The sequence below is a fragment of the Drosophila busckii genome, chromosome 2R (genome assembly GCF_011750605.1).
Source record: "Drosophila busckii strain San Diego stock center, stock number 13000-0081.31 chromosome 2R, ASM1175060v1, whole genome shotgun sequence".
In the NCBI taxonomy this organism is placed as follows: Eukaryota; Metazoa; Arthropoda; class Insecta; order Diptera; family Drosophilidae; genus Drosophila; species Drosophila busckii.
Window position 1 is genome coordinate 9,089,432 of NC_046605.1, and position 20,157 is coordinate 9,109,588.

A 20,157-nucleotide genomic window follows, 5' to 3' on the forward strand; every position below is an offset into this window, starting at 1 on the left:
ACAGCAACTAGGCTAAGCTTATGCTCAGTTTATTTTTTTCATATTTTATAAATTATTTGGGTCAAGCCACTAGTAGCCAAAAGCTGCCATCTTTTCTTTTATTTTTTTTTTATTAACTGCGCTTTCAGTCTGTTGAAGTAGTTAAGAGTCAGCGTAAGCTGAAATTTAACAAAATATTTGCTGCTTACAGCTGCTGCCAGTTTAATGTGAGCAACAAAAAGTATGCTATGATTTTTTAGTTACAGCCAAGCTTTCCTGCTGCTGCTCTAAACTTATAAAATTAAGTAACTTAACTTAAATATTTATACTTTATAGGCACTAGACAGTTAAATAAAATATATACTATTATTTTTATTAGTACATCAACTGTACATAGTTCATAATTATGCACTAATTATGCCTTCATTTGTTGTTTTACACATTCTTTGCGCTCAGTGCACGTAGCACGCTTTGGCACATGACAGCGCATCGCTCAGCAGTTAATTTCTTGGCAGTTTTTTGTGTGCGCTTTTTAGCAATTTTCGGTATACGCTCGTACATGTAACTCAGGCTCTTTTATTAACCATAAAATTCTTGTAATTTTATGTTTTTGCTGGTTTGGGGGCAGCAGCAAAAAAACGTTGCAAATTTGCATGTGCTTTGCTGTGGTGATGGTGGCAAGCGTCTTTTTATGGCCAGCCATAAATACATATGCATATGCGTGTGTGTGTGTGTGTGAGGAGCGTGGATTAAAGTTTCAATGGGCGCATTAAATTATTTTTTGTAGGCTAAAAAGCATTTTTAGTGCTGCAGCTACTAAGTAGTCATTGTATTTGAAGTGTAATTAACGCCAGCAAAACATTAATACACAGCCACAGCTGCTAATACATGTATTTATGATATACCCAAGGCAGCTGCAGGCAGCTGCATTTGCAATTAAGCAGCTTATATGACCAAACAACGTGACACGACGACGCCTCGCCTCAAATTATGCATGCTGACAGCTGCTGCTGCAATCGAAGCCTGCGGCTAAGGACACAGCGAGCAGCAGTCTTATTGTAATCAGAGAGAGTGCGATGTGCGTTGTGCGTTGTGGGTGGCAGCTAATTAGATTTCATAAAATTTGACACTTCCGGCTACTTGACAGTGTCGATTCGATGACGCTGCAGTTCTTAAGCAAACCTAAACTTCAAGCACATTATGCGCAATTTTCCAAGCCAATAACTTAACTGCGACATAATGCCCCGTTTCCTGCATGAATTGACAATTATATGCATATTATATGTATGTATATGTCGTGGCACGCTTTTGGCAGCAAATTGCAATGTCACGGCAGCAACAACAATAGCCCAAGTGGCAAGCAGTGCAACCCCCAGTCCACACTGTCAACTGTCCAGTCGTCCGTTGCGTGCGCCGCAGCGTGATTGATGATGTGTCTGATTGGAAACATCAAACAAAACAAGTGGCAATTGCCTGTATCTGTGGCACAATGAATTTCCGTTGCAGCTCAAGCCAATAACATGCCACTGTATAATGCTATTCATAGCCGCTGCCACGAAACTATTAATTTATGACAAAACATAGTAATTTGGCATTTGAATGCAATGGCGCTAATATGTTTTAGATTGAGCAAGACATGAAGTGAATTAAAGTTACAATTTGCTGCTAGGAATAATTGGTGCTTCTAATTATTTTAGTTTTATTGATTCCAAGCACTAGCTTAATGGACTGCGTGTAGTACAGTCAGCCTTCCTTGGTAACCAGGCAATTGAAAGCGACTTTCGATTTATACTGATCGGATATCAAATTAACATACACAGCAACCAATAGGCGCACAAACTCATGGCCCATTCCAACTCGTTGGCTGGCAATCTGGTCAACCCGCTACCAATAAGAAGATTAAAAAGAATTCACCCAACAGATCTACCTGACAGAAGAATAACATAAATATACTAAATAAATAATACCATTAATTAACAATATTAATACATATTTTCGCTCATATACGACCGGTCATATTCAAAAGTATGAATGATTCCAGTCGCAATAAATAATTTAATTAAAAAAAAAAGTTTTATTGTTTAGCATATTTTAGTTGCGCAAACTATTTATCGACTTTTATTATATAAACATAATATTGTGCTAGTCAATACGCAGAATATTTCATTATCATATTATTGCTTGTCGATTTGCACTATAGGTCTTAACTCAAGACTTTGCAACTACCACATAGCCACAATATTTATACAGGCATTGCGGCGTGTCGATTTGATTGAGTGTGAATTCTAAGAATATCTCACTCTCTTAAACTTTGGCGCTTAACTCAAGACTTGGCAGGCGCCGTGAGGCAGAAAGATTTCCATTAAATTTACGTATTTCATCATAGCAATCTGTTTCATATATACAACAAATCAAAATTGTATACTCTAACGTACGTAAATTAAATTGCGCTAAGGCGCAATTGTTGTTTCAAACTACGTGTAATCTACTCAGTTTTAGATAATTATATATATATATATATATTGAATATGCTAGTGCATACATTGAAGAGCATTAAAAACAAACAATTATTTCACAATTCATTAAAAGCTCAATATTAATCATCTAGGAACGTGCAATCCTAAAACAGTTTAAAGAAATTGTTAAATAATGTTTAGCTATAAGATTTGTATACTTATTGTTAGACTCAATTTAAAAGAAGATTCAATAAAAACAGCAAAGTTTAAATAAAAAAAAAATAAAAAAAAATAACCTTATTAACTGGCGCTGTATATTTAAAATATTTCTTATTGCAATTTAACATATTAAGTAATTATTTTATTATTATATTATATTATTATAATTGTAACGTATTTATATTTATTTTTATTCAAGCAATTGAATGAGCGCTTCTAAAGAAATATGCAGCATAAAACTGACAGATCTAAAATTTGTTTAACAATGTGCATTTTATTTTATTTATTTTAAGACAAAACTCGTCATTTGTTATTAAGTTTAATTTGAGCGAAATAAAGAATATTTTTTTATATATGTAAGTTTGGCTTTTATTGCTTACAAATAATAATTACGCGCTTATGTAAATTAGTCTTGCTGTATCTACTGTACCAATTGCTCTGACTAGTCTTCACTGTAGGCAACTATACGCCATTTATTCTGTTGCTCTCTTTCCCTTGTTTATGTATTTTAGTAAATCCATTAAAGCGCCCAAAACTGGCCACAGCGTTAATGATGCCGCTTATCTCATTTGCCGCTTGCTGCTTGCCACTTGCAGAGCTTACAGCTGCTGTTGTTGTTGTTGTTGTTATTGTCGCTGTTTTTTGGCTGCTGGCAAACCACCCGCAACACGCTGGTCTTGTTTATTAATTACAAGGCTTTAAATTAATTACAGCGCTTAAAATATTAACAACGCCAGCAGCAAGAGCCAGAGCCAGAGCCAAAGCGCGCTAAACCAAATGCCGAAAGCGAAAGGTTCAAAGCCAATCTAACAAATTGATTTGAGCGTAGCGCAACTAAAATAGCAAATGCTTAAAATACTGCACTAAAAATGTATTTTTATTTATAAAACAGACAAACACAAGTTTCTAGCTCTAACTTTAGTCAATTGCTGTAGTGAAAAGCTAGCAAAAGTTACTGTCGAAATGAATTGTTTGTTAGTTTGTGTGCGGCCATTAATGAACAGGACACACGCACACCCAAACCCACACACACACACACACACAATAGAACATTTTAAACTGGCAAATTGCTGTGTGATTTACCAGCAAATAATAAACATGTTTAGCGAATAAATTCATCAAAAGTTGCTACTCATATAGACGAAAGCACTAACGAGCCAACCCAACAGCATTGAATGCCTCGTTCATATGTATGAAGTAAGCAAACGAGTGAGGACCTAGCACCAACTGCATGTGTGTGTGTGTGTTAGTGTATGTGTATTGTGAGAGTAAACAGCACTAGCTCTGACTGTAAGTGGAAGTCGTGCATGTGGCCAAAGCCAACAACAGCAACAACAATAACAACAACAACAACAAACAATACTAATGACAAGTGTGCAATGCAACGAGTTTTGAATGGTCGTCAACATACAAACATCAACTGCATATATGACAGTTGGCAAATAAGTTGTTAATACCCTGTTCAGCTTTTTTATAAGGCAGCAATATAAACTACGGAGCAACTGTAAATTAAGCAATTAGCTTGATAGCCCAAAGCAAATGAATTCATTAACGCCGAAGTTGTTAATACATGCGAATTTAAAGTTGTTTGTACTAGAATATTATTTGATATATATTTAATTATTATCGTAATTGATATTTTGAAATAAAAAAGCTTTTAATATATTTAAATTAAGCAGTTGTATAACAATTGCTTAAGCATTGTAGCACTTAAAAAAGTGTTAAGCAAATTGTAACTAAATCTTTTATGCTCAGCTCAGCTGCAAATCAGGCGACTGTTGAGCCTATATAGAAAATAGTTATTAGATTCTATAGATAATGATGCAAATTTAATATCAGGATACACACGAGTATAAAACAGTAACGCATTGGCGAATCGAGCCCATTTTGAAGATAAAAATTTGATTTTTGTTTGCAAGTTTTTGATTTCCGCCCCCCCACCCCGCCTTCTTGATTTTCAAAAAATTTTAGATTTAAAATACTTGTTAAATGATATATATAGCGTATATATCTGCTACTCATTGCATGCTTTTTAAACGCTTCTTAGTTTGCGTTATATACAAAATGTAATGCTAAGAATCTCTGTAGACGACTTGCCAATTAGCCTGCTAATCACTACTGCAGTTTTTTTATGCAGCCCTGCAGCACTTGCTTTAAGTAGAGCAACATTTTTGAGCCTGTTGTTGTTGTTGTTGTTGCTGACGATTGAGCGCTTAATTTGTTAAGCTGCAAAAGTAGAAACTCAAACAAATCAGAATATCTGACCAAACGTCAAGGTGTGTTTGCATTGACCCAAAAGCGTAGAGCATGTCAGTGTGTGTGTGTGTGTCTGTGTGTGTGTGTGTGTGTGTGTGTGTGTGTGGGCAGGACATGTGGATTTTGTGGCTGCTCAGCGGCAGCCGCTGTCTGTCTATCAGCAGCCACAGCTCTTATCACACACACAAGCACACAGAAGTTTGTTTGTTCGTTACGTTTTGTACTCATTTCGTTTACCTTTTTTTTCTATTTTTTCTTTGCTCGGTGTGATGCGACTGGTTTTTAGCCTTTTTCACTTTTTTTTTTGTGTTGAGGGATATTTTTGACTGCTCTATTTTTGGCTTTTGATGTGCAGGAAGCTCATCATCAAAGGCTACAACAGCAGCAGTGATAATTGTATGTATGTGTGTGCTGCTTCTTTACCGTTATATGTTTTTTTGTTGTAGTTATACCTGCATGTCGCTTTTTTTAGTTGTTTGCTTGATTTGTTGTTGTTGTTTGTTCTTTTGCCCTTTAGCTGTGTGATTTTGTGCCTTTTTTTTGAACAGCGCGCTCTGTTTGCCGTTGCCAAATATTGACCCGCATTGATTGTCGTTTTTCCGCTTGTAAATTGGTTGTACAATGTCTATGTGTGTGTGTGTGTGTGTGCTTAGTGGGCGTGGCAGTGAGGCGCAGTTATAAGCGCAAAGTTTTCACTTTCCTGTGCTGCTAATTGGCCATGCAGACTAGACTAGACTTAGAGTTTAGTGAGTGGGTGGTTGGTTGGTTGGTTTGTTGCCTAGCGGTACATTAAGTGCCACTTAACAGTTACAATTACAGTTCCAGCTTAATGCTGAGACAATTTTATGCACATATTGTTGATATTTTCTTTTATTTATATACGCGCATTTTCTTTTGCTTTTTTTGGGCGTCAACGTTAAAATTGGTTTTTATTATTTCCGTTGCCAGGGTTATTAATGTTGTACTGCTGCTTTTGACTTTACTTTCGTGCCACACACACACACACAGGCATGCGTATGTGTGTGTGCAAATAGTAAGTACACACACATTGCTACAATTTATATTTTTCAATTAAGCAGCAAAAGTTTTACGCTTTGTTTCGTGCAACTGTAATAAATTTCAACTACCCCAGCCACACCCCATCCCCATGCCCCTCTCAACAATGTTACACTTCATTTGGCCGCATGTGCACAGCCAAGCAGCAGCATCTCTCAATTTCTCTCATTGTTGTTGTTGTTGCTGTTGCTGTTATTATTGCATATTTCGCGTTATGGTTTAATTTTGTAGCACGCCTGTAATTGATAGCCACGGGTAGCTTAATTGATAATTTCGTAGTTTCAACACAAGGACAACGACAAAAGTATTTGTTACGCTCAACAACAATAAGGTAAAATTCTTTAACAAAAATAAATATTTAATTCCGACTGTGTTTAATACTTAATTAATGCATTGACCAACAAGATTGTATTGCAAGCCTTTAATTCAATTCAATTTATGCATTAATAAAATCAAGCCTAGCAGCTTCAATAAGCGCCATATCTGAATAATATATAAAACTGCTTAATCTACACACATCAAACGCTTCGTTTGGAATTGCGTCTGTATTATTTTTTCTCTTTTTTTGTTGCAGCATCCAACAATTTGCTACTCATGCGAGTTTTCAGTAGAAATTAGCATTTAAAATGTTAGTTTGTTAAGCAACTTTCTATGTATTTTTATAACTTATTTAATCAACATATTGTAAGCTGAAAATTCTTTCATAATAGAATGATGTCTATATACTGTAAGCTTTCGGTTTTAATCAAATCAGCCAACATATTTGTTTATATTTTAACGTTAAATCTCAGCCTGCTAAACAGAACATTTATTTCAATTCAATTTCAGATGCTGCAACAATTTGCTTCATCATTTATTTAATTATTGTTGCAAACAATTTAAAGGCTGCAGCATTTAGTTGAGACATTTATCTGTTTAATGCAGTAGTTTTGCTTTCCTAAACTATTTCTAAACTAGTTGTTAATGTGTATTCAATTTGTTTTGTTACATACAAATTCGTTTTTTTTTAATTGCAATTGATAGCCACGGGTAGCTTAATTGATAATTTCGTAGTTTCAACACAAGGACAACGACAAAAGTATTTGTTACGCTCAACAACAATAAGGTAAAATTCTTTAACAAAAATAAATATTTAATTCCGACTGTGTTTAATACTTAATTAATGCATTGACCAACAAGATTGTATTGCAAGCCTTTAATTCATTAAATTTAAGCATTAATAAAAAAAAGCCTAGCAGCTTCAATAAGCGCCATATCTGAATAATATATAAAACGGCTTAATCTACACACATTAAACGCATCCTTTGGAATTGCGTCTGTATTATTTTTTCTCTTTTTTTGCTGCAGCATCCAACAATTTGCTACTCATGCGAGCTGCAACTTTAGTTTTCAGTGGAAATTAGCATTTAAAATATTAGTTTGTTAAGCAACTTTCTATGAATTTTTATAACTTATTTAATCAACATATTGTAAGCTTAAAATTCTTTCATAATAGAAAGTTGTGTACATATTATAAGCTTTGGTTTCTAATCACACCAACGAGCAGCCACTATCTTTGTTTATAATTTTCTTCTAAATTATAATTTCAGTTTGCTTTAACATTTCTTGAATTTTTGTTGCAAACTATTTAAGGGCTGCAGCATTTAGCTAAGACAGTTAATGCAATAGTTTTGCTTTCCTAAATTATTTATTAGTATTACTAGTTATTAATGTAGTTTCAATTTGTTTTGTTACATACAAATTCGTTTAGTTTTAGCTTTTTTTAAATGCTTAACTTTTGGCTCCAGCTCTGCGCTAAATTGATGTTAATTTATTTAAAATACGCTACAGATTGATTGCAAAACGTATGTAGCTTCATTAACAATGAATTCTCCAGTCAAGAAACAAGAATGTGGTAATTTGCATTAATTTGTTGCCTTCCCCATTAATCATACGCCCTGTAACCAAATCGATTTAGACTCCCACAGCAGCAGCAGCAGCATTTTACAATTGACGAATGCTTGCGTCGTTCTATACGCACAAGATAAGAATTTACACACACACACACACACACACAGACAGGCAGACAGACCAACCACCGACTGGGTGGTGCACCACCCACTCATCAGCATGCAATGGAAGCTAAAGGGCTCGTTTAGCACGATGTTGTTGTCGTCGTCGTCGTCGTTGTTGTTGTACAATCATCAAACGTTTTAGCTGCAAAACTAATTGCATTACATCAATTTTTCTGTTAAAAGTCAATAACCAATCAAACACACACACACACACACACATGTATACATTGAAGCGGTCAGCTTAAGGGCAGCACCAGAGCGAGATAGCAACAGAGTTTGCTGTAGCGAATGTAATAATGACAGTAGTAATCACATTAGCCTCATATAAACTTGTGCATTGCATGCGTTGTTTACTCACTCGCCTAGGGTTGCCAAGTGTGCCAAATTGCATTGATGCGAATTTAATTAAAAGTTGCAAATTTCATAAGCAGCAAATTTCATAAGCAGCCAAGTTAGTTTAGAAAACAAATGTAAGCAAATGAAGTTTATTAAACGATTGCAACTCTATCTTTGATGACAACTTCGGTGGTTGCCCACTGCTAACTCTGCTAACCCGCAGCAACCCGCAGCAACCCGCAGCACATGAGAATGACGTGTTCATGCAGCTGCTGTCAACGTGGTGCGTTTCAATTTTACAGCCCCAACGCAAATGGCGACTGGTGGAGCTGGGAGCTGGCGCCTCATGCTGATGGATAAACGTAAATGTAAACGCGACGACCAGTTTGACCAGCCGCGCAATGAACGTTAAATCGTTAATTGATTACGGCCAACATTGATTGTTGTTGTTGTTGTTGTTGATTTTTTTGTTTGCCTCGGGGTGTGAGCTGGAATATAAAAATCCATTTCGAGTTTTTACAATGCTTGTTGGCCAAGCTCTAATGAGCGAACATGCAAGCTCTAAGAAACAACAAGGCAAGTGCCAGCCACACACACACACACACACAGAGAGAGTAGTCGACTGGCTTATTGTTGGGTGGGCCTGGGTGGCCTCTTGGCCATTTTAAAACTAATTGCTAAGCAAAAGGGCATGTGGCTGGCAAAAACCAGATCACGTACGCAGCATCAACAACGAAACGCACGAAACACCGCAAATACAGACAATCTGGCCAAAATACCGACTAAGTCAAGGCACTAAGAAGTTCGCCCACTGAGCTCAACTCAAGTAAACACACACACAGAGCACAAAAACAACAGCTAAATAAAAAGGGCTCACAAAAAATAAAGCAATGGCCACGTTTAAACACTGAAAGCGTAGAGTCAAAGTCAAACAAAGCTCGGGCTTCCCGCTGGCTGTTGTAACTGATATTACTGTTAAGGCGGTAACGAGCAGCTGCAGCAGCAGCAGCGGCAGCCACCATGACGCATCATGCGCGACCACTCAAAAATTTTCACAACAAAAGCCAAAAAAGGGCCGCCAGCTGAATTGGCCAGACCACGCAGAAAGAGACAGAACGAGCGTCATAGAGAGCTGCCAACAAAGCATGTGAATGTAATACGCAACAGACAACAGTTTTGTACATAGACGAATAGCTAAATACACTAAAATTAATAGCGAACATTATTTAATTCAAGCAAATTACTCGCATAGAAGTTTAAGTGCGAAATTTGCTTAGCTGCAGTACAGAAATTTATTACTATAGTTTGGATATGCACTCCACTGATACCAGTTGACTTATATATAAGCTATATAGTAACACTTGTGATACTTAAAAATTATTTTATGACTAACACTAATGCTGACATTGTTATATTTTTCCAAATACTTAAAACAAAGCTTTGCAATGCTTTACGCTCATTGCTGCATATTCGTCTCAATTATTTTAAACTAAGAAGAAATTTGGTGTATTAATTACAACTGTACAGTCAACTGTCATATAGTCGACAAGGATTTATAATATAAATAATAAATATAAATTTTATGTATTCACAACTCTTTAGATGAATTAATGTTATATAAATCAAATACTTTTCACTGCTACATAAACAAAATAAATTTGTTTTGCGCTTTATATTTAATAAGAATTATTTTACATATTTTAATGCAACCTTTTCAACTCGCTCTAGAACTTTTATATTAATTCAATATATATTTTTATTAAAAGTATTAAACTTTGCTGCTTACACCATTTTATTATGTATATCTATATATTATGTATATCTGTATATAATATATTTTATTTTATATTCAAAAGATTTTCAATACATCAAATCCATGCCTTAGTCAATGTGCTCACACATCAAGTGCATGGGGCCAAAGGTATGGCCACTGCCTGACGAGCATTTTAAACAGCAATTATTTACTTGAAGCCAAATGACAACAACAGCAGTGGAAGCTGGTTCGGCATCATTTCGAGCTTCAGCAGCAGCTGGCGCATGAGTTAGAATAACAAAATCGAGCCAAAGCAAAATCAGACACGTTCAGTGCGCTAGAGTTGTGGCCGAGCCAGTGCAGAGCTGAAATTCAATTTGATTATTTAGCAGAGAGAGAGAGGCCACAACTCATACTATGCACACGCATTCACTTAGACACACTCACTCTCTCACTTAGTCAGTCAGTCCAACAGTCACTCACGTTGGAATCAAGGCGCTCTTGGACTTAATTAATGCACAGCAGGCGGGCAGGTAGCTTGGCAGGCAGGCAGGCAGGCAAACAAAATGAGTCCAAAATGCAGCTCAAGCAACATTGTGTGTGGCTAAACTAATTGTAGCAAAGTGTAGTGGATGCAACCAGGTGGCAGCAGCAGCAGCAACTGGCAACAAACACGTGTCGAGCAAGTTTCTAACAAATCTAGTGGCTAGCTTACGTTCTGCTGGGGCGTGCGGCAGGCAGCTTGTTATTTTAATTTGTGCCTAAAAGTAGGCAACAACAAATTGAAAGGATTACACAAAAGTTTATGCAATGCGGCATGCAGCATAGCACCGTGGCGTGCCCCAGCGTAGCGTAGCGCCAACTTAAAAGGCGACAAGACAAATGCGACAATTTAAGCGCGCTTTGGCCCGTTGACTCGACTCGACTGCAACAAACTCGCACAAATTGTTGCAGCAGCAACAACAACAACTGTGGCATAAAATTAATGTCGAGCAAAATGTAGAAACAGCGGCAAGCAGTCAGTCGCCAACTTCATTGGACGCCTCTGCATCAGTGTGTCAGCCAAAAAAATAAAGATGAAAAAGAAAAGCAGCAGCAACTGTTGCAAAATGCTGCGGCTTGTTGTGGGCGTGCAACAACTTTAGTTGCATATTCAGCACCAGCAGCAGCAGCAGCAGCAATTTTTGCTTCTTAAAAATAAAACTTGGCAAACGGCAGCATTTACTGCTGACAAGCCATAGAAATTGTGTCGTTTGCTGTTGCAAATTGCGCACACATGTGCAACATCAGCCACGCCTCTTTATCTACAGCTCAAAATCAATGTGCTAGGCATATGCATAGGCATTGCGTATATTAAGCCTTAAGCTGCTTCCAAAACCTTGCCACAAACTGCTGCAACTGTAATGAGCGCACATTGTGCCAACTTCTCTGTCGCTGTGTTGCAATTGCGAGCTTGACCCAATTTAATAAATTAATGATAGCTACGAAAGATAGCAACAAAGCAGGCACTAAAGCATTACAATTATAATTACGTATACGTAATAAACAGTGAAATGTTTATGAGCAAAAAGTGTGCAAATATGCAATATAAAATAAAATAAATATACTAATATAATAACGTATTTGGTTGGAAGCGTTAGCTGAAAATAATATTAAATACTAAATTTATTATATATTCTTAAGCTGCTGGCTTTGTTTATTATTTATATATTATTTAATGCAAATATTAGCTAATAATATTTAAATTAAACGTCGATTATTCATAGTTGACATTGAATAAATAAATAAAATAAAATAAATATACTCTATAATATATATACTTTACTTTAGATACTTTAAAACATTTTAAAATGAAATAAGTACAAATATTTAAGATTATTGCTGGAATTAAATAAATAAATAAAATAAAATAAGTAAATTCTATAATATAACTTTCTATACTTTAATTACTTACTTACTTATTAAATAAAATAATTACAAATATTTTAGCTTACTTAAGCTCCATTGATTGCTCATGGTTGATATTAAATAAATATTCTATAATATAACTTTCTATACTTTAATTTATTTTAAAATGAAATAATTACAAATGTTTTAGCTTACTGCTCCATTGATTGCTCCTAGTAATAAATAAAGCAATAATTAAATTGTTTATATAGACAATCTGTTAAAAGTTGTTGTATTTTTCTTTAAGCAGCAGCCCATAAATATTACACGCTTCATACAGAGAGCGGAAACTGAAGCGACGCGTTTGCAATTTACAGTTCCGAGAAGAGCACTTAAGCTGCGCTTTGCTTGATTTACAGTTAAGCATCTTAGCTTTTGAATTTCCTATGGCTCTCTCTCTCTCTCTCACTCTCTTTCTCTCACTGTGTGTGTGCTCATTGTCCTTACGTTTATTTAATGAGTATAGTAGCAATTCATAAATACTTAATTATAACTGGCAACGTTGCTGCTGCCCTAGACTGCTCATTGAGTGGAGTGTAGTGTAGTGTAGTGTAGTGTAGTGTAGTGTAGCTTTAGGTCTTGGGTCCCCAGCTTATCAACTCAAACACGATTTGTATGATTTCATCAACGTTGATGTGCTTCTTGCTCAGCTTGAGCAGCGGCGCTTGCAGTTCCTTCGAGTGCTGTAAACGAATAGGAGATGCTCGTTGCTTGAGCTGCATAGTTAACTCTAGTTAAATGAAACTTACACGTGCTGTCTGCACCAGCTCGCTGAACTCCGGTTGCCTGAGCGCTTTGTAGAGCTTGGCGAACTGCTTGCCCTCGCGCAGCTTGCGCGACATTAGGCTATAAATTTGCGCACGCGGCAGCGTCTGCAGCGCTTCGCGTAGAAATGTGCTCAGGTCACGGCGCAGCATTAGCTCGACGGGCACGACACGTGAGATATGATAACTACGCAGGCGATTCGGGAGCTTATCCACAATGCTGGTAACATCATAGCCCGAGCCGGACTCGGTAACATAATCAATGAGATCGGCAAAGTCGGGCGCTTGGCGCAGCTGCTGCCAGGTCTGCGCAAAGTCCGCGCTGCGTATAAACTCAACAGACTGACGAAAGCGCGGATCGAATATATAGTAGCGCGCAGCTATATAGTTAATGCGTCGTCGCGGCACCAGCGCCATAAACTCACGCAAATCTGCGCGCAAATCGGCAGCGACAAGTGACAGACCCAGCAGTAGACCCAACAGCACAGTGAGCTTCATCATCTTGAGCTTGACTATGCGAGCTGAGCTTGTTGACTGCCGCTTAAATAGCAGCGCGTCTTTGTTTGTTTTTATATGCTAATTGTCGTTAGTTTGCTAAGCGCTTGAGCACACACTCGAGTTAACTTTCACTTTCACCCACAGTGAGCATAATTGGTTAGCTTTGTGGTCTGTTCGGGTCTGGTCTGTTAATAAATACATAAACCCAAAAGTGCAAACAATGCTTAGCCCGCAACATAAATCAAGTGCGCATTCTTTTGTCTGGCTCTCGACTGTAATTGCTCCCATTTGTGCATTAAAAATCATGATTGATTTCCACTCAACTCTGAGCACGCAACACAACACCAAGCACTCTCTATTCTCTCTCTATATATTGAACCGTCTGTGGCTTTGTGCAAAAATTAGAATTCAATTGTGTGATTTATGCAGCTTTGTGCAAATTTACGAGCCACCAGTGCACCACCGTCTGCTGATTTAACAAATATGCTTGCAACAAAATAATTTGCTCTATTAAAGTCGGCAAACAATGCTTTGTGGCATATTCAAGTTGAGACATAAAATACTTGCGGCTTGGGATTCGGAGAGTGGGCGTGGGCGTGGGGGCATCAACACTAATGCTTATCTAAATTTCTGTTAATGAAATCTACCGTTAGGTCAATGCTTTTTGCCATGCAACGTCAGACTTCCGGCAGCAGCAGCAGCCGTTACAAATCTATGAGCAGACAAAACAGGCACAGGAGCGGTTCAGTCTAAGCAAGGGCAATGAAAATGAATTTGTTACAAAAATTCAAATCAAAGGGCATTAAATTAACAAAATAATAATATAATTACAAAGTTCAATTAATATATTGCGACAACAATTGCATTTTACAAATTTAAATGGCTACAAAAATAATTAAATGATTGACTTTAACTAAAATATTTGTTAAACTAAACTTTATTGAAAAACTAAGCTGATATTTCAAATATTTGAATAATATTTGAATTAATATTTTAGCTATAAAATAGCTTGTACTAAAAATATTTAGAAAGGGCAGCTTAAAAACTATAAAATATTATAAAAGAAAAAAAGTAAAAATGCCAACAAAGCTGGAAATTAATTGAAACATTTTTAATTCGCATATTCCATTGATGCACATTGGAAATAAATGATAATTTGATTGGACAAATGTTAATATTAATTTCAGAAATAACATATTTATAAAATATTGACTTATATTGTCTCGATTGATAAACTAAAGCAACTAAAAACTTTAACAAATATTGAGCGGTCTAAAATTACTTTACACTTCATTTGGTTTAAAGCAATAAGCGTTGAATTAATAAAAGTGGCTAAGTAGCTTTTATTTTAAACATTAAGATATAAAAGAGCAAGCAAATGTGTAAAATATGTTTAACATGCTTTGCAAAATTGTTGGAAAATATAATGTAAACTCATAGGTGAATGGAAATTACCCTTGGCCAGGCTGTTGCGCTCCTGATGAAGCGTATTATTGTGCTCTGAAAAGGGTTGACGGGTGTACTAAGCGGCTGCTACATGCGTATGTGTGTGTGTGTGTGTGTGTGTGTGTGTGTTTGTGTGGTGTATATTTGTGAGCCGCAATACAAAAGGCAAAACAAATAAGCCATAAATTTGCATGCCAACAACAATTGGCAATTTTCCGTAGGTTAACGCACAAAACTGGCAAACAAACCGACAAACAAACAAACAAACAACTGGCACAGCTAAAAGGTGCAGTGAACAGGCTTCAATAGACCCCCTGCCAGTTACCAGGAACGCACACACACACCAACACACATGTATAATCCAGAGTAGCTTTGGCTTGTGCAAGTGGAAACAGTCGTAAGTTTAAAGTGGGCATTGTGCGGCGACGTTTCATGGCAAACGGAAATAGAAATGCGCCGGCGAACGCTGAAAAAGAAAGAGAAAAGTGCGTGGGTGTAGGCCGCTGGCATTGAAGCAGGTACGAACACAACACGTTGCGTATACGCAATGTAGCTGAATTGTTTGCGGTTGCCTAGCTGGCGCGTGTGTGTGCGTAATAAGCTTGCTGTAGCTTTTTTTCCCACATTTTTGTTACCACTGGCCAGTTGTTGACTGTCCTTTGAAGTTTGTTTATGATTTTCGGATGTTGTGCACACGCACAACAAACAAACAACAAAAAAATAAGTAAGCGACAATCGCATAAGCCGCGCTTAGATTTTGCTGCTGCGTATTAGTGAGATTTATGCATTTAGGAAATTAAACATCCTGCCTGGCAACAACTGACTGAGGTGTGTGTGTGTATGTGTGTGTGTGTGTGTCTGGCAGTTGGCGACGCTGTCATTAATTTTAAATCATGCGTAAAATCGCGTAATGTCGCCAGCACAGCCGCCAGCATCCTTTGGGTCCTTGCCACCAAACACATATACATGCATGTAAAAAATTGCTACGCTATATATATATATGTTTTTTATACCACGCTGCCCCTGCCCTTGCTACTCTACTGCATTTATTTAATTTTATTTTTTTTTGCTTTTTTGCTTGGCGGAAATGCGTTCGACCACATCAATCACGCGACATTGACAAATGTGCATATTTTTGTTGAAATTATATACACATACACGCGTGTGTATGTGTGTGTGTGTGTGTGGCGCAGTGGCCAGCCAAGTGGCTGTGCAAATTATTGGCTACAATAGTGCTTCAAATTGGGCAATTTATTGCTTTATTGCTTTTACGTGTTTCGTCTGCGGCTTCGTTGCATTTTTTCGCTGCATGCCTCTCGCTGCCTTTATTCGCTCCTCTTTTTTTTTTGCTCATTATGCCACATGCCGCAACAGTTGTTGTTGTTTTTGTTTTTCTTTTTATTTATATGTAATTGCAAATTTAATCATTTGCATGACATCAAATTGCGCATGTTGCTGCTGTGAGTTGCAGGTTGCCATAGGAGCTGCATTTAAATGCCATAATTATGACTATGACTCATCAACAGCTTGGCAAACAGCTGTGCATTTAAACATAATCAATAAACAGCTTAGTAGCTGGCTTTGATCAATACGATGCTCACTTGAGTGTTTGACAATTGTCAATTGCAAAAATGTAAATAGCAAATTTATTTAGTTGATTGATATTTGATTCTTTTAATTGATTGACTGACTACATTTAATATTTTTTTATTTATTTATTTAAAAACCAAGCAAACGATACCTAAACCTTCGAATTGTTGTTACTTTTTCCAGTTTCATTTATAAAATTTTTCTTACATTATTCAGTATCTTGGTAACAGTTAAACGTAGCACACCGAATTTTTTTTAGGATTTTTGTTTATTTTCTTTTTTACAAACCACAAAAAAACACGCACGGTGTAAATTCGACCAAAGTGAATTATTTTCAAACAGAGTTTAATTTCTGGTTTTAGGTATTTGGCCAAATTGCAGTGCTAATTGTTAAATCGAATAGAACAAAATGTCCAGGGCAAGAGCCAGTTGCATGAGTCGCTCCATGCTGAGCGTGTTGCGGCACCGGCAATTGTGTGGCGCCGCCACAAGCGGCGTGCAGCAGCTGCAGGTGCGCCACAAGTGCGAGCTGAATGGCATTGTGGTGGGCGTGTATCTCAAGGAGGGCGAGAAGGAGCCGCAGCTGACGCCCAATGGCGAGAAGTTCGATGATCGCGTGGGCGGCAAGATTTCCGAGCTGGTGCGTGAAACGGGCATCGATGGCAAACTGGGCATGGGCAAACTGTTTAGCAATCTTGACAAGGAGTTCTCCCATGTGGCCGTCATAGGCGTGGGCAAGGAGGGCGCCGGCTACAACGAGGAGGAAGTGCTGGACGAGGGCATGGAGAATGCGCGCGTGGCCGCAGCCGCCGGCGCGCGTTATCTGCAATACCAGGGTGCGCAGAATGTGCATGTGGACAGCATGGAGTATCCGGAGCAGGCGGCCGAGGGTGCGGCCATGGCCGTGTGGCGTTATAATGCCAACAAGCGCAAGCAGAATCGCATGCAGGTTCCCAAGCTGCATATGTATGGATCCAGCGATGTGGATGCCTGGACGCGTGGACTGTTCAAGGCGGAGTCGCAGAATCTGGCGCGTCGTCTGGCCGATACGCCGGCCAATCAAATGACGCCCTCGATCTTTGCGCAGGCCACCATTGATGCGCTCTGCCCTTGCGGCGTCTCCGTCGAGGTGCGCACCATGGACTGGATCGAGGCGCAGAGCTTAAACTCGTTTCTCATGATTGCCAAGGGCAGCTGCGAGCCGCCAATTGTGCTGGAGGTAACCTATTGCGGCAGCTCGCCGGAGGACAAGCCACTGCTGCTGCTCGGCCAGGGTCTGACCTTCAACAGCGGCGGGCTCTGCTTGAAGAAAAAGAAAGGCATGGACGAGAGTCGTGGCGCCTGCAGCGGCGCTGCTGTCTGCGTGGCCACCATACGCGCCGCCGCCGCCTTGTCGCTGCCCATCAATGTGTCGGCGGTGCTGCCGCTTTGCGAGAACATGCCATCGGGCATGGCTGTGAAGCCGGGAGATCTGGTGACGCTGCTCAATGGCAAAACCTTTTGCATACGCAACTCGGCGCTCGCTGGCGTCGTGACTATGGCCGATCCCTTGCTCTATGCCCAGGCTACATTCAAGCCCAAGCTGGTGGTGGATGTCGCCACGCTGGCGCATGGCGTGAGGTATGGTCTGGGTGCGTCCTCCTCGGGTCTCTGGACCAACAGCCCCTTCCTCTGGAAACAGTTCCGCAAGGCGGGCTCGCTTAGCGGCGATCGCGTCTGGCGCATGCCGCTTTGGAAATACTTCAAGGCCCTGGTGCAGCCCAATCCCACCTACGATCTGTGCAATCTGGGCATCGGACCCGCCTCCTCTTGCCTTGCAGCCGCCATGCTGCATACTCTGGTGCCTTGCTTGGATTGGGTGCATCTGGATACGCGCGGCACTGGCCTGCTGGCCAAGCATGGCGTTCCCCCGTATCTGCTCAGGGATCGCATGACGGGACGACCCACTCGCACTCTCATTCAGTTCCTCTACCAGATGGCCTGCAAGTAGCAAGGCGCATTTTAGTTGAGAACTTTGATATTGATTAGATTTTTCGTGCTTGTCACTCGTGTTTGTGTTTTCAAATTCCCTGTAAGTGTGTCCCGATTATAGATTATAGACGAATTAGCATGTGAATTATATGTGAAATAAATTTTCCCATTTTTTGTTATTGAATACTTCATTGAGATTTAATTTATATTAGACCAATTACACATTCAAATGTAATCGTATTTAATTTGAAAAAAAAAAGGTTTTGCAAACTAGTTAAATCATATTTATTGATTAATTAGCAACTTTTGCTTAGATTCTGGCAGCACTGATTGGCGACCTCCTTACATTTTTATGTGCGCATGTGTAAAAGCAGATAAGCAGCTGAGCACACGCCACTGTCTCTGTCTTCCTTGCTTGCCAAAGTCGGCTGCGCTGCTTCAATGCTAACTTAAATTCGCTCAGAGCGCTTTGACTTCTGAGAGCGTAAAACCAAGATGGCGGCGTTGCCTCTTTGACTTTTGTATGTGCGCATGTGTAAAAGGAGATAAGCAGCTGAACCTACTCGGCTATTGATGTCTCTGTCTTGCTTGCTTGCCAAAGTCGACTGCGCTGCTTCCATGCATACGTTTATCCACTCAGAGCGCTTTGACATCTGAGATTGCTAAACCTAGATGGCGACACTGTCTGGAAAGTCATTGGCGCCCTCTTTGACTTTTGTATGTGCGCATGTGTAAAAGCAGATAAGCAGTTCGAGCTCATGCAGCTCTTGTTGTCTTTGTTTTGCTTGCCAAAGTCTGACTGCGCTGCTTTCATGCAATACTTTAATTCGCTCAGAGCGCTTTGACTTGCTGAGAGTGTAAAACCAAAATGGCGGCGCTGGCTTAAATTGCATTGGCGATCTCTTTGACTTTTGCATTCGCGCATATGTTAAAGCAGATAAGCAGCTGAACACACACTGCTCTTGCTATCTTTTTCTTGCTTGCTTTGCTATTGATATTGAAATATACGCACCAATTAAATCCGTCCAGCTGTATATATTGACTCTTTTGATTAGCCAAAACAAAAAATAGTTCGCAGACTAGTTAAGTCATATTTATTGATTTAGCATTTTTTCTGGCAAGTTTTACTTAATTTTTAGCAACTTTTTTTTCCCAAATATAGAATGATTTGCTAAGGAGATTCTGACAGCACTCTTCATCGGTTTTCTACTGCGACTGAACGAGAGCATTTGCTATAGCATTTGCGCTCTATGTGAATCGTTCTTCGACTGCAGCTAGACACTGAGCATGGGAAGCAGACTCCCTTCAGGCTTATCAGCAAATCCTGATTTAAGCACAATTGTTGTCATAGCATTGAAGCTACGTGTATGCGTGTATTTGAATCATTAAATAAAATGTTATTATTCAAAGAATTATGTAGCAGAGCTCAAAACCATCACATCAGGTCGATTTATTTTTGTTCATTTAAAATTTATAAAATTGTGAGTATAAAACGTTTTGAAGAATACAAGTTTTTAAATTAAGTATACGCATCTGCTTACAAAAACAATTGTTTTATGCATTGTTTTAATTCAATTATAAGTTAATGCTTACTTTTCTTTTGCCATTAGTCTATTTAACTAATTCTTATACATATCTTACAACTGTAATACTTATTTCCTTTGATTGGAACAGCTTGTGACAATTAAATTCAAGATACCAATGAGTTTGTTGATCTGCTACGGCAGCTAATCGTTGCTTTAGGCAATTAATATACTACAGTTTGTGTATTTAAGTTATGCTCGAATGTGATGCGATGCTTGCCTCTAATTGTTGTAGCGCCGCACTCAAGC

The 20,157-nt window shown here is 38.6% G+C and overlaps 2 protein-coding genes across 2 annotated transcripts; one reads left to right on the forward strand and one right to left on the reverse strand.

The window, feature by feature from the left end:
• Positions 1 to 12,628: 12,628 nt before the first annotated feature.
• Positions 12,629 to 13,321, reverse strand: LOC108594812. Its single transcript, XM_017979951.1, has 2 exons — positions 12,806 to 13,321; positions 12,629 to 12,739 (listed from the first exon to the last, which is right to left on the reverse strand). Exons 1-2 carry the CDS (start codon positions 13,319 to 13,321, stop codon positions 12,629 to 12,631), a joined length of 627 nt encoding a protein of 208 aa, XP_017835440.1.
• Positions 13,322 to 16,582: 3,261 nt separating this feature from the next.
• LOC108595086 (cytosol aminopeptidase) lies at positions 16,583 to 18,511 on the forward strand. Its single transcript, XM_017980236.2, has one exon. The coding sequence runs from the start codon at positions 16,764 to 16,766 to the stop codon at positions 18,342 to 18,344; it is 1,581 nt and encodes a 526-aa protein (XP_017835725.1). The 5' UTR covers positions 16,583 to 16,763; the 3' UTR covers positions 18,345 to 18,511.
• The last annotated feature ends 1,646 nt before the right edge of the window (positions 18,512 to 20,157 follow it).